Source organism: Mytilus trossulus, unplaced genomic scaffold (genome assembly GCF_036588685.1).
Source record: "Mytilus trossulus isolate FHL-02 unplaced genomic scaffold, PNRI_Mtr1.1.1.hap1 h1tg000411l__unscaffolded, whole genome shotgun sequence".
Taxonomy (NCBI): domain Eukaryota; kingdom Metazoa; phylum Mollusca; class Bivalvia; order Mytilida; family Mytilidae; genus Mytilus; species Mytilus trossulus.
Window position 1 is genome coordinate 224,251 of NW_026963352.1, and position 14,713 is coordinate 238,963.

Sequence of the window (14,713 nt, forward strand, 5' to 3'; positions counted from 1 at the left end):
GCTGACTTTATTTTGTTCTGCGTCCATAGACATAATTTAGTCATGTGACCGTGACGTCATCAACGTTTTTTCATGGTTTTCTATGGTTTAAAATGGAATATAGAATTAAATTATAAGAAATGACTGTAATATTTTTTCTGTCTATTCGAAATAACATAAAAAATGTGATGCACACTGTTAAATAACCCGCTACGCTCGTTATTCAGTGTGTACCAAGTTTTTTATGTTATTTCTTCATAGACAGAAAAAATATTACAGTCATTCCTTAAATATTTAATTATAAACGAGAAATATGCAATTTACTATCATTGTCATAAACTCTAAATACGGCAAATAGTTGAAAAGAAATTGATAAATTAAACATATTTATAAATTAAACATATTTATAACCGCTAAACGAACCCCTATTGAGACAAACTCGACAAACAGTTATGAATACAAATATGAATATTTCTTAGAATTGACGGTCATCCTTTAAAGTTACGGTCATCCTTTAAACGTTACGGTCATCCTTAACAATTTACGGTCATCTTTTAACCAATTACGGTCAGCCTTGTTATGAATCGCTAATCCTGTTACGGTCATCTCGATTACGATTTACGGTCATCCTAGCGAATTTTTCAAATCCAAATTCCCGTTTTATACACGTTCCTCGGTAGAGATTTGTGACTTCCGTGTAAATCTTTTATAAATTTACATCGTATCAAAGTATGCTTTGTAAAGAAAATGATGTAGAAACAACTTAACAGACAATAAAAATACTGACCTAATTTTTCATCCGACATCTTGGGATGACCGTGAATGCAGTTACGGTCATCAGCTTTACCCCAGTGATTACGATCCTTATATGTCAGTTGTATTTTAAAAGACAAATGTATCAACTAGCTAATGATCATCAGTTAATAATCTTGTTGCATTGATTCAACTTAAGTACAGTTCTTCCTAAGGACCATGCAAATTTTAAAAAAAATATGATACAAGATGTTCTGTAATTTCATTTTATGTATACATTTTTTTAAAGAAGAAATATAAAAAATAATATATTAAAAGTTGTACTGCAATAAAAATGTACAACACCTACTTTTTTACATGAGATTCCTTCGTGGTATTTCAGCCATTTTCCCATAGGATTGTACAGTGAAACTTGAACTTAAATATTGCAGTTGATGGACAACCATATAATTCATATTTTAGTTTAATACATCTAAAATTGATCATTTTCATAATTTATGAAGAGAAAACCGTGTGATAATGTCTAAAAGTTCTTTTTTGTAAATGACCGTTGATAATGCACAATACGCACTGAAAGAGGAACAAGTGGGGAAACCTCTCACACCTTTGATGAAGTTCCGAACACGACAGAAGTAAGTAATTAGAACACAATTGTATAAGAAATTACAGCAAAATGCATTGAGCGTGAAGGTAAAGGTAATATCTTTGGTTAACTTGCTGGCTAGAAGCTCTACTGTGATAGTCGAGTTGACATATTTATAGACCCTCATTGATAGGATTTCAACCTCCTGTGATTTGATTATAATAGAAATTTAAGCATATGTCCGAAACATAGGTATGATTTGGGGATATATTGGAGGCCCAGAACAACTTGCCAGTTCCCAGGTCATATTGGAAAGGGAAAACCAATTTCGAACAGTAACAAGTCCTATGAGTTATGGAATATGGTGTACACAGACACAACTTGTTCATGCAGGATCAGGTATGAAATTTGGTAAAGTGCTAGTTCAAACATAAGACATCCAGATGGAAATAAATTTGGGGGTTGAGGGTCCCACAACATAAAACTGCCAGGTTTACAATTAATACGATTATACCTTACGATTACATTTTAACAGATACATGTATTGTTTTTTTATTTGATGGCCAAACCTGAAGTCTAATCCTTGATTTACAATTTTTCATGATATTTTTTTGTATAAGTCAGTCTGATGATTTATGAATGTTTTGTTCATCAAACTTGTTTAAAAAAATGTTATTCAAGTATCCTTGGCTTATGATCCTCTAGGGCGTAATATTTGTAAACAAAGGGGTAGCTTCCATGAGCATGATGAGGACATCATCATAAGAGAAAACATCAATAGCATAATATAGGTAAAACACATAAAAAATCAATTACAGACCAACTGCGCAACGCGACAAAGTTACTGAGAATTGTTGAAATTCATGCGCTTACCACAGCACTATCCAAAATTCTTGGGGAGAACACTGCCGTTTTATGCAATAAAAAGGAGATATACATGTACATATATATGCCGGAATTGATTGGCAATTTTGAAAAAGGGAGTTTTATTATCATTTTATCTTTTCTTCTGACATGTCTGAGTCTCCCCCTTCTATCATGGACATTATGTACCTTGTCTGCCATCACATGTGTGAATCTATACATGTGGAGGTATTTGGTTGAGGTACAAATGACAACTCACAATTGGCACATGCCCATCCCCATCCCCATAAATTGGGGTAAGATGTTAAATTTATCGTTTCATATTTTCTCAAAACACCACATCTTCCTATATCTATTTACAAGCCAAGGTACATGTAGCATGATGAAAATTTCCTTGTTATATTAGTAAAATGCTGTTCTCAAGTCAAGTGAAATTTGTTTATAAGTAAATTTTACATGAACGTTGTGTACATATACAGAAAACAATAAACACCAATTCTGATGGGATTTTAAAACAGACATACAAAAAAATCTCTAAACAATTAAAAGTTGGAGATAGTATTCTTTTAATTGTATATATACACTCCTTATACATTTTGTACATGTTATAATATAACTTACGTCTTCAATTTTTTTTTTATTATTGAATGAATGGCAAAGTAAGGAAATATTTGTATAATGTGTTCCTGAGGTTTATATTATGTACTAAAACAAAATAAATATTTTCGTTACTGTGTCAGGTCTAAATCAACCATGCGCCGATGCCTGCTTGGTTAGTACGTACATTTGTACATGTACATGTATATACGCTGTACCGATAATACACCATGATTATATTATTGAACATGGAAACAAAGAGTTTTAGCATGGAGTTATTCACACACATACACTTTTATGTTTTGCACTTTAAAAAGCTCATACAACATAAAAACCTAGCACACTAAAAGTATAGCAGTTGTGCAATAATTCTATACACATGTACATGGAATAAGAAGCACAATATTTTCTTTTATTGGGTAAACATTTTTTAATAACTTTTTATTTCCTATTAATTTAGTATGTACAATGTACATGTCAATGCTATTCACAATTCAAATTTGCTTTTCAGGAATATGCAGAAAATGTATAGATGCTTTCAAGGAGAGTGTACCAGACATTACTGTATACCAGACAGGTTTAGACAGTATCACAGATAGTAATGATAGTGAGGTAAACAAAATACCAACCTCAAAGTCTTTTTGTGCTCAGATTTATTGTATCATCATTCATGTAACCTGAGTATAAAAATTTAAAAAAAAAGACACAATTTTTTATTTCCTTCATGTCTTTAACTTTAGTAAGCATGTTTAAATTATAAATATGAGCTACGGCCTAAATTGACCCTAAATTATTTAAGTCTTTCTTGTCTTAAGACCCTTTTATACTTATATGGTATACTATTTGTATTTTTTTTCCGTTGAAAGAACATTCAATACACATTTAAGAATTAAACTTTACAAAGTTAGAATTGCTGAAAAATATTACATCTACATGTTAAAGTACATGTACTCTTTCATTGGAAAACCTTCATTTTTTGGCACTGACTCATATGAATTTGACCTTTGAATAATTGTGATAAGTCTGATAAATCAAATAAGTATTCTATTGCTTTGAATACATGATATGTTATATATTTAGGCATTTAAAAAGTATTTTTTTGCAATATTTTAAATTCTTAAGCCTTTTTAATTGCAAATAACTCGGACCATGTAAATGTATATTTATGTGATATTGTATTAAAATTTCGTACAATATAATATTTTTTAAAACTCTTTTCAATTTGGTCCTTAATGAAATTTTTAACCTGAATACATGTAAGTCTATATGTCATGTATGTCCTTGTTACTGTAATTATTTATTATATTCTAGATACATATATGCCATTTTCTTTTCAAGGCAAATTTAAAACAATTGAAATTTGTTACACTGATTCTATGCTTGATGTATATTTATAGAAAGAAGAGGCAGCTGAAGAACATAGTTTTAACTTGACCAGTGACAGTTCCAACAATTTTTACAATTTGAGACAGAGAACAAATGTTTCATACCACAATGAGTTTGATGTGAGTGAAACTTTTTTTCAAGAAAATTATAAATTTGGTTAATAGATAATATGAACTCTGAATGATCTAAACAAAGTGTCAATTAGCATGAATAGTAATTACGTCCATCTGTAACATAAACAGGTCACATTGACCTACAGGTATATTGCCCACATAAATGATTTTGGTTAAAATCGCCATATCTCAGCAACTACAACATGTACAAGTCATAGGGGAATAATCTTGGGACTGTGGTAGGATTGCAAATGAAACTACACTCTACAAAAGACCAAAGTGACACAGAAATTAACATCTATAGGTAACCGTACTGCCTTTAACACCGTACTGCCTTTAACACCGTACTGCCTTTAAAAATGAGCAAAAACCATACCACGTAGTCAGCTATAAAAGGCCACGAAAAGACAATGTAAAACAGTTCAAACGAGAAAACTAGCATGAACATGTAGGTTAAGGTTAATCACAGTCAAGGCGTTAGCCATTGTTTTTTTTTATTCATATTTAGTAAGCATACATGTATCAAAATTAAAAAATAATTATGACCTAGATTTACTGAGATTATGAATACTTCTATATGAAAGAATTACTGAATATACACCATGAAATAAGTCTTCCAAACAAAGTTTGGATACTTATTTTTTTTGTTCATTTTTTTTTTTTTTAATATATATATTCTTCTTCTTCCTCCTCCACTTTAAAAATGAAATTGTCCCCAACAGTTCTCTAAAACCACTTGTCAGATTTTGTTAGTATTTCATAAAATGTTAGACTAGTATGTCTAGGGGAGCCATCAATGTTTCTTTTGTGCATTGGGGTTAATAAAGAGGTATTGGGGGGGGGGGCATAAAAAGGGAGGGGTTTACTATAGAACCCTAGGGGATTTTATTATTTTTATTTTCAAATGACTATAACATGAAAACTGTAAGTGATAGACACACCTAGTCTCCAGAAATGATCAAAGGAAAGGTCCCCCACCCCCTTCAATTTAGGATAAACTATTATCTTGTAAACAGTCCAGACCCCCACCCCTAAACCATATATTTTTTTATATGGGACAATAAAACAATTTAAATAAAATAGAAGGGAAGTACCTGGGGGTCACCCCACCCCCTCTTGTTTGTAAAAATTGTAAATGGTCGAGATTCCCACCCCTAAACCATATATTTGTGTATGGGACAATAGAGCAATTTACATGAAATAAAAGGGAAGTACCTGGGGGTCACCCCACCCCCTCTTGTTTGAAAAATTGTAAACGGTTGAGATCCCCACCCCTAAACCATATATATATGTATATGGGCAATAAAACAATTTAAATAAAATAGAAGGGAAGTACCTGGGGGTCACACCCACCCCCTCTTGTTTGTAAAAATTGTAAATGGTTGAGATCCCCACCCCTAAACCATATATATTCGTGTATGGGACAATAGAGCAATTTACATGAAATAAAAGGGAAGTACCTGGGGGTCACCCCACCCCCTCTTGTTTGAAAAATTGTAAACGGTTGAGATCCCCACCCCTAAACCATATATATTCGTGTATGGGATAATAAAACAAATTAAATGAAATAAAAGGGAAGTACCTGGGGGGTCACCCCAACCCTCATGTTTGATAAATTGTAAATGGTCAAGATCCCTACCCATAAACCATATTTATTTTTGAATGGGACAAGAAAACAAATCAAATGAAATATAGGTGAAGTCCATTGGGGTCACCCACCCCCTCAAGTTTGATAAATTGAAAATGGTCAAGATTCCTACCCCTAAACCATATTTATTCTTGTATAAGACAATAAAGCAAATCAAAGGATAATGAATTGCGAATTATGGAAGCTTTGTTTGGGAGACTTCATAACAGTATCCTGTTACAATTACTTCTTGTTTTATTTCCTTTCAACAGGCAAACTTTTTTGATTTCATTAAAAAATGAAGAACAAAAAAAAATTGAGTTTGTTCTAGAGGAAGTTCTTGCTTTATCTATAATTGCTCCCTGTTTTGTCTTCTTAAAAGATACTTTAGAAGCTATACATGTAATAATACCTTATTTTTTTAGGACATTCTAGAATGTACATCAGAGTGTACCCAAGCAACCAACTCTCAGACTTCCAACTGGAGTGACAATATCCAGACACCGCTAAAGTGAAATTAATCAAGCTCTGAGTACTATTGGAAGAGGATCTATTAGTCCACTAAAATTTCAGCTGTCAAAACCTTTAGATGATGTTAAGGAGAGTACACTCCGATATATCAAGAGGAAAGCAACAGAATCAATTGAAGTTTTGTTAGATTCAATTGCACCAGGTCAATCTTCAGATTTAAAGAAATTGATTTTCTCAGAGGGTATTAAGAATTTGAATGAACCAGAGAAAGACTCAGAACTTACAAAACTCATACTCACCTTGTTCAATGATACAAATAATAACACAGTAAAATATCAACTATTATCAATGATTGCTGAAAAATATACCAAAAGTGAACTTCAAAATATGATACCTGGATTAACAGTATATAAGATTGACCAGGCTAGGCAATATGCTTCTTTACATGGACCTGGTAGTACTATGAACGAAAAGGCAGAAAAGTTCTATCGTTCAAGAATGGAACCAGAAAAGCTGGAACATGCCTTAAGTTTTTTCTTTGACCCACAGTTCATTCAACTGTCATCATTTGGAACACGACAAATTAAATTAGAAAATGGTGATAAAATAATGATTCCAGAAGTGGTACGATCAACATGCAGCTCAAATTTGGTAAACATGTACATTTCTTACTGTAAAGAGAATGAGTTTGTTCCATTGAGTTCTTCTACACTCTACAAAATTCTTTCTTCCTGTTCAGCAGCCACAAAAACAAACCTTCGAGGTTTAGATAATACTGCTGCAGATGGTTCTTCAGCTTGTGATGATCTAACAGAGCTAGTAAAGAATATTGCCAGTAAATCTGTTTTGTCTAAAGACGAAACTGACAAAATTTTGGTGCAAATCAAATGCTCTAAACTTTACATGAAAACAGATTATAAATTGCATATAAAACAAAATGATGAGTGTGCTGACCACTGTATCAACTTGGCTCTTAGTGACCCTAGTGATGCACTCTTACAAAATCCATGCCAACACATACACAATATCAAGTGTGACAGATGTGAGCTGTTTCCTAATCTTATTAAATTACTGAAAGAGAAGATTTCTAACACAAACGGTATGTACCAATTAAAAAAAAAATCCATGAGGAAGTTACTGTAAAATGTTTTGGTTTTTTTAAGCAATAGCCTCAATCACACAGTGAACACTAAATGATCAAGGTGCAAATTGTAGTGGGTTTAACCAGTTGAATATTGGAAAGCATGCTTCACATGTATCATGTGTATTCATGTTATTTCGAAAGACTGAAAACAAAATACTGTAAATTCTTATCACTGGTTGTTTTTACGTAATAAAAAGTTACTAACATCATAGCCGAAAAGAAAATGATACAACGGACAAAAACAATTTAACCAATCAAGTATTGATATTTCTTTACAAGCTTAATGGGCCATTCCAGTATAAATGTTATTATACTCCACGCAACGGGTTGCATAGTTGTGCATATCGACGGGAAATTGCGATTCAATTTTTTTTCTAGGAGTTATGCCCCTTTGAACTGATTTACTTTAATGTACTACTGCAACAGTTTGTCATCACAACTCCTCTCAAACCACACAACAGAATTTCACGAAACCTTTTCAGATAATAAGGACATAATATGTAGTTGTGCATATCGATGGGAAATTGCGATTCAATTTTTTTCTAGGAGTTATGCCTCTTTGAACTTCATGAACTTATTTGCTTTAATGTACTACTGCAACAGTTTGTCATCTCAACTCCTCTGAAACCACACAACATAGTTTTATGAAACTTTGTAGATAATAAGGACATACTATGCAGATGTGCATATTGACAGGAAATTATGATGCAATTTTATTTTCTTACACATATTTTATGAGGGGGGATAAGAGGGGTCCTGATCCCGAAATCCCGGGTTTAAAAACACGAAATCTCAAGGTCCTGAATTTTTAAAATAAAGTAAATCCCGATGTCCCGAAATTCGAAAACAAGAATTCTCGGATCCTGAAAGGGTCAATCCCGATAAAGGTCTTATCCCCCTCTTTTATTTCTCCAATGACAATGTGGGGATGTGGGGTATGTGAGCGTGCTCACTGAGCTTCTTTGATTGGTCCAAAATTGAAAAAAAATAGCCAGTTCTTTTTTTGACTTGTAAGTAAAACAATTCATTGTAAAGATATTTTTTTAAGTGCAAAAATGAACATACTTGATATAGATATTATGCCATATCATGGGACATCTTTTCATCGATATCTGTTATCAATATTAATTTTGCTGACTTTATATTTCTGCATAAAAGACTTGCTTACAATTTTTTTGTCATACTGCTGTTCACAACTTTATGAAATTTATGTTCTTTTCCAGTGTATGATCAAGAACAGAAATGTGATCTGCTGAAAGAAATTGAAATAGCAGAATGTAAAGTAACTGATTGGAAAAGCCATGTTTTAAGAACAATTAACCAAGATGAAGGTAAATTATATGAAGATATCAATGCAAATTTCACTTTTAATGAATTGAAAGGGGCATAATTATGAAAAGTTATAACAAGATCAAATCAGTCATTATAAACTGAATGTTTATGAATACACTGTATATTCCATATTTGTATATATATGTTTAAAAGAACCAAAGAAAGATTTGGAACTTACAAAACTCATAGTTACATTTTTACTTTGTTTGATTTAGTTGTTTTCTTGTTATACATAAAATTATTTGGAGGGGGTTTAAAAACAGGCAGAAATGATACTTGAATGTTTAAGAATTCTTGTTTTGTTAGCTCAGATTTTATGTTATAGATAATGCATATTTTAAGGTTTTTCTTGTCGTAGAACACACCGAGGGGTGTCAGGATTGATCAAATGAAAGACCGACCGGAGGGAGGTCTTTCTTTGAACAATCCTGACATCCCGAGGTGTGTTCTACGACAAGAAAAACCTTAAAATATGCATTATCTGACTTATATACCGTCAAAAAATATTAATTTTATAAAGATTTGTAAGATTTAGTATTCTTTTTTACCGACAACACTAAAATGGGATATTCCTTTCTAATGCGTTCAGGTTTTAATTCGCCCTGCGGCTCATTTAAAATGTGAAATACAACTCACTAACTAATTTAGATAGAAACTTTTTAAAAATTGTTATCCATACACAATAAAAATATTACTGTAACTGCATGAAGTAAGACACAAATGTATTGTTATCATCCGATGACGGTGTAGACACATTGCAAGTTATAAATTGTATCGCTTGGCTTATGGAAAAGGGAGAGGGGGTATGTTTTTTTTTCTATTTGTTATGTTATTTCTATTGAGGAAAAGTTGTTATTTATTTAACCATTTTACTTGAATCGAATGAAAAATTCAGAAAGATTGTCTTTCGAATAGCAATACATTTTATTAAAAGATAATCAGGATAAAATTATATACCCTCCACACCCGACCCTTTCGTGAGTTACGTTAATGTCAAGTTATTCAATAGAATATAAGATTATTTTAATAGTTGATCATTTGATAGAGTAAAAGGTATACATAAATTTAAAAAAGTTAAGAACTGACACGAAGACGAATATAAATACATGTAGGTCACAGTATGATTTCCTATTCAGTGTGTATCGTTCGGAACGTGCATGAAATATTTGCCACTGGACGTTAAGCAAGCAACCAAAAACCAATCAACCTATTCAGTCACAAGTTGACTCAATAAGATTTTCAAAATATTACACACGAATATGTTAAATCTGGATTTATTTTATGGAAGTCTACATTAAAATTCATCTGACATATATGATAATGTGTCTTTATTATAGCGATAAATCAACAAAACTTCACGTTATTTGTTTCGAAAATTAAATTGCGGGACTACAATGACGGTTTCGTTTACATCTATCATCGGTTGAACTTTACAAAATAAATTTCCAAATCGGCAACAAAAAACTATTAGACGAATAAAATTTTGAAGTAAATCATAGATTGCATGTTTATCAAGGAAAATAATGACCTTACACAGGTCATTATTTTATGCCTTGGAGCATATACCATTGAAACATGGTATCGTCCGGGTTGATTCTGAAAAAGAATGACCTGGCGTTCTGAAAGAAAATAACTCCATATAGGTATATAAAATTGAATGACTAACAAGGTTCATTCCTTGGACACTAGAATTTGTTTATTATGTAAGTTGTAAAAATGTGCTGAACAGACCAATAGAATATTTTTTAGAGATGTGATTTTTAATCTAGAACACTTATTTCAGTTTTAATTATTACTTGCAGGCAGAATGAATCTCCTGGAAAAGTTGGATCCAAACCAAATGTTAGTAGTGATGGATTGGGCAATGAAATTCCTTCCATCACTACACAGAGAAAAGCAATCCGACTTCTATGGACAGAAGGGGTTAAGCTGGCACATTTCAGTGTGCATTTTCAAGAACACCAATGGGAAACTAAAGGTAGTTTATCCTTGATGGAATTTATTATTATAACGGTATGGAATTTAAACTAAAGCAAAGGAAGTTAATGTGCTGACAACAGTTTTCAATTTGTCAATATTCATGCCCCGAATTGTGTATCAAGGGGCTCTTTAAGTTTTCATGTTGTCCATCAACAATTTATTTTTTTGTAAATTTAGTCCAAAGTTCATATCCCAGCAACTTTACATGGGATATATACAGATGCATCAGAAATAAAAGGTCAGTCTCCATATCATGCAACATTGATCAATGTGACCTACATTTGCCACTTAATTGACTTATATTAACATTTATGTTTGTATCTCAGTAACTTTACATGGTAGGATCTCATAACCTAGTGTATGGATGCATCATGGATTGTAGGTCAGCATCAAGGTAAAATAAGTTCACTTTGCCTTTCGCATTTTAATAGTATTCTACTGACCTATAGGTTAATTTAATGTTGTTTCTTTTTCAGCATGAGACTTTTGCCCACTTGTTCAATTTAGTGAAACAAGACTGGTTTGCTGTGGCATCAATTTTAGAAAATGTTTTGGTGAATGTCAGGGTCAGAATGCCAATTATCACTGAAGTATTTTTAAGATCAGATAACGCTGGATGTTACCACACCGGACTCCTATGGCAGGCTATTTATGGGATCAGTGAACGGACAGGTTTGTGCAGTTAATCATTTATGAATACATTATTAGTATGATCATGGAACCAGTCTACTGTAGTTTTGGGGCCAACATCAAATATGCTTGATTGACTGGGGATAATTTTATTTAAACGGTTTTATATGAACTACAGGCATTACATTTAATGTAAGTTGGATATACATTTTATCATCTAGTTCAAAATTCATGATTTATTAACAGTGAAATTATCCTGCATCTACATGTAGACCTTGGGCTACCCAGATTTTATTTATAGACTCCTTGTATTCCATTCCTCACATTCATTTGTGTAAAGAGGGGAGATATGACCTTTATCGGGACTCCGGGATTGGGTGTTTTTTAAGCTTGGGATTTTGGGATTGACCCTTTCGAGATCCAAAAATTCTATTTTTCGACCCTCTGGATTTCATGTTTTTGAGTCCCGGATTTCGGGATCATGGGTTTTTATACCGTAATTTCGGAATCAGGACCCCTCCTACCCGTCTCTGTTAACTAAGCAGTTATCCAATAATTGGGTCATTATTACTTTAAATACACATTATGCCTGAGCTGCTCTTGTTAAGTTTCGCATTTATGTTCTGACATTCTTTAGGAACTAATTATATTGCATTAACAAAACTTCATCAATGGATAAGCCTTCAATATTACTAAGCATTCATACAATTTCTAGTTCAAAGTATACATAATTGCTACAGCACAGACAAACAAGTTGATAGCAATTTCAGTGATAAACAAAATAATCAGCCCAAACAATTCCTTGTACCACACTCCTTAAACTAAATTATAGTTCAATATATTTGATCTTGTCATTATTTTCAGATATTTTCATCCGAAGATATGATTACAGTGAGGCACAGTCTGGGAAATCGTATTGTGACAGCAAAATCGCGCACATGCGACGAAAGATGAGGATGTATGTTGCATCAGGTGGAAACATACAAAACCCTGTAGATATGAGAGATGCGATTCAAAGTGGAAAAGGAGTAGTAGGGTGCAGAGTAGCAGTTGCTGAAATAAATACAGAAAAACAGCAGATTTTTAGCCATAAATGGAAAGGGGTCCAAAATATAACGAACTTGGAGTTCATGGCAGAGAAAGTTATAATTTGGAAAGCCTATGGTATTGGCAACGGAAATTCTATTCCTATGTCAGAGGTATTATATCTTTCATTACATTATTGTCTTACCATTTTAGGCAGTTAATTTTATAGAAGTCATCAAGCCCCTTTATATTGATTTTGATAAACACAACTTCAATTACACCTGTGGAGGATAAAATTTGTTTATAATAACCCTAGAAACATATGTCTATTTGAAATTTTTGAGGTCTGAAATAAATTTCTTGTTAACCCTGAAAAAGTTTCCTTACCAGAAATATTTTATTGCATAATCTTGTTTTGAATTTTTTTTTTCATTATGAAAATTAGACTTTCAAATTGTTTGATTTATATATCCTATCATAAACAGATATAATTGTCGTTCTATTAAAATATGTATATATCTGAATAGGTAACAGCACACATTTGTTTAAATGATTGGGGTACAAACCACTAAATGCTGGTCAAGTTTGAGTACATTAGATGGAATTTGCTATAGGGGAGCAGGGACATGTTGATAGCATTAACACATTCTGTCTTTATTTGTATTTTTCTGATTATCAGCTTATTATATATATCAAAAACTAATACATAAAAAATGAATTTAATTTTTAAGTTATATATACTGGTTGTTGGTAATTCAAAAACTTGTGCTGTGTCAGATTTACCAGGGTGTAAAACCGTGTATTAGTATTTCAAACAAACTATGATATAGTGCCTATTCTTATTCATGGTTCAGTATTACAGCTGTGCTCCACAGAGCATTACATTTTGTTTTTCTTAAAGAATCTCACTGGAATATTAAGAAAAACATTGTGACATATATATGTCAGCTTCATTATGATGTTACTTACAATAAGAATTCAGTTTTGAAGGTCTAGGCAGAAATTCTCTAATGTATCACAACTTTTCCTATATACTCAAGAAATTTTGTACCTCACCTTTTTAACCCCCAATATTTTATTTATTTTGCATTATTTGTATTTATACAACATATTGCGGAAATCTAATAAAAAATTGCATTGAAATGTCTCTTTCTTTTCAGGTTAAAAAAATGTCTTGTGATCAAGAAGAAACAGCTTTGATAATCACACATGATTTTAATGATATAATACAAACAAGAAGTGTTACCTTACCAAAGAAAAGAGCCAACCCAGTCGAATCAGAAGACAACGTAGAATTAGAACAGGAAGCCACAAGAACTGAGGATTTAGAAAATTTATCTCACTCAAGTTCTTCAGTTTTTAATTGCTCTGAAATCGGCTGCACCAAACAATACCAATCCTTCTCCAAACTACAAAATCATATAGAGTTTGTCGTCATATTTACAAATTGGAAAGAAAATCAACGTATGATGACATCAAGTTAAAATGGGCAGATGTTTGTAAAGATGTTGATATCAGACTGAGAAATTTTGAAAAAGTCCAAGAATCATTAAATGAGATAAATGAACACCAAGTAGATTGTGGATGGGCTCTTAGAAAAGGAAAAAAAGTTATTAGGCACTCAAAAGCTGTGAAAGATTATCTTTTACATCTTTTCACCATTGGACAAACTACAGGGAAAAAATTTAGTCCATCTGAAGCAGCCTTGTTGATTAGAAATAGTCGGGATGAGGAAGGAAGAAAAATGTTTCAACCAGAAGAATACCTCCTTACATCACAGGTGGCCTCATACTTTTCTAGACTGGCTTTATTATCCAGGCAGAATCAGCTTTCAAGAAAAGAACAGGACAATTTGAATGATGAAGACTTGGCTGCTGTTTTGTCATCCATTGAGGAAAATGAAGTTCGCCAAAACATTCTTCAAACACATTGACACATTTCTTATTTTAATGTATTTTTATATAAGTTGTATGGACTTTTGTTTTGAGTTAATGGGGGGGGAGGTGGGTTATACTGAACAAAAACATGAAAAGGGTTTAAAAGTCATTCATTATCCCTTTTGAATGAAGTTTTGGAGAAGATTTTATTGTTATCTTTTGTTCATCCCAATTATGCATGGTTCTCAATAAAGATAAAAAAATAAAAAATAAATCCCCTCTGAAACTATGTAACAGAATTTCATGAAACTTTGACAGTAATAAGAACTAAAAAAAGATATGTGCATATAA

General features: G+C 32.3%; 2 protein-coding genes across 2 annotated transcripts; both read left to right on the plus strand.

The window, feature by feature from the left end:
• Window positions 1-1,640: 1,640 nt before the first annotated feature.
• On the plus strand, window positions 1,641-6,430 carry LOC134702177 (uncharacterized). Its single transcript, XM_063563251.1, has 4 exons — window positions 1,641-1,714; window positions 3,288-3,388; window positions 4,174-4,281; window positions 6,328-6,430. The coding sequence occupies exons 1-4, from the start codon at window positions 1,663-1,665 to the stop codon at window positions 6,415-6,417; spliced, it is 351 nt and encodes a 116-aa protein (XP_063419321.1). The 5' UTR covers window positions 1,641-1,662; the 3' UTR covers window positions 6,418-6,430.
• Window positions 6,431-7,255: 825 nt separating this feature from the next.
• Window positions 7,256-14,418, plus strand: LOC134702179 (uncharacterized). Its single transcript, XM_063563253.1, has 7 exons — window positions 7,256-7,472; window positions 8,741-8,848; window positions 10,652-10,827; window positions 11,306-11,501; window positions 12,324-12,658; window positions 13,646-13,911; window positions 14,004-14,418. The coding sequence occupies exons 1-7, from the start codon at window positions 7,277-7,279 to the stop codon at window positions 14,416-14,418; spliced, it is 1,692 nt and encodes a 563-aa protein (XP_063419323.1). The 5' UTR covers window positions 7,256-7,276.
• The last annotated feature ends 295 nt before the right edge of the window (window positions 14,419-14,713 follow it).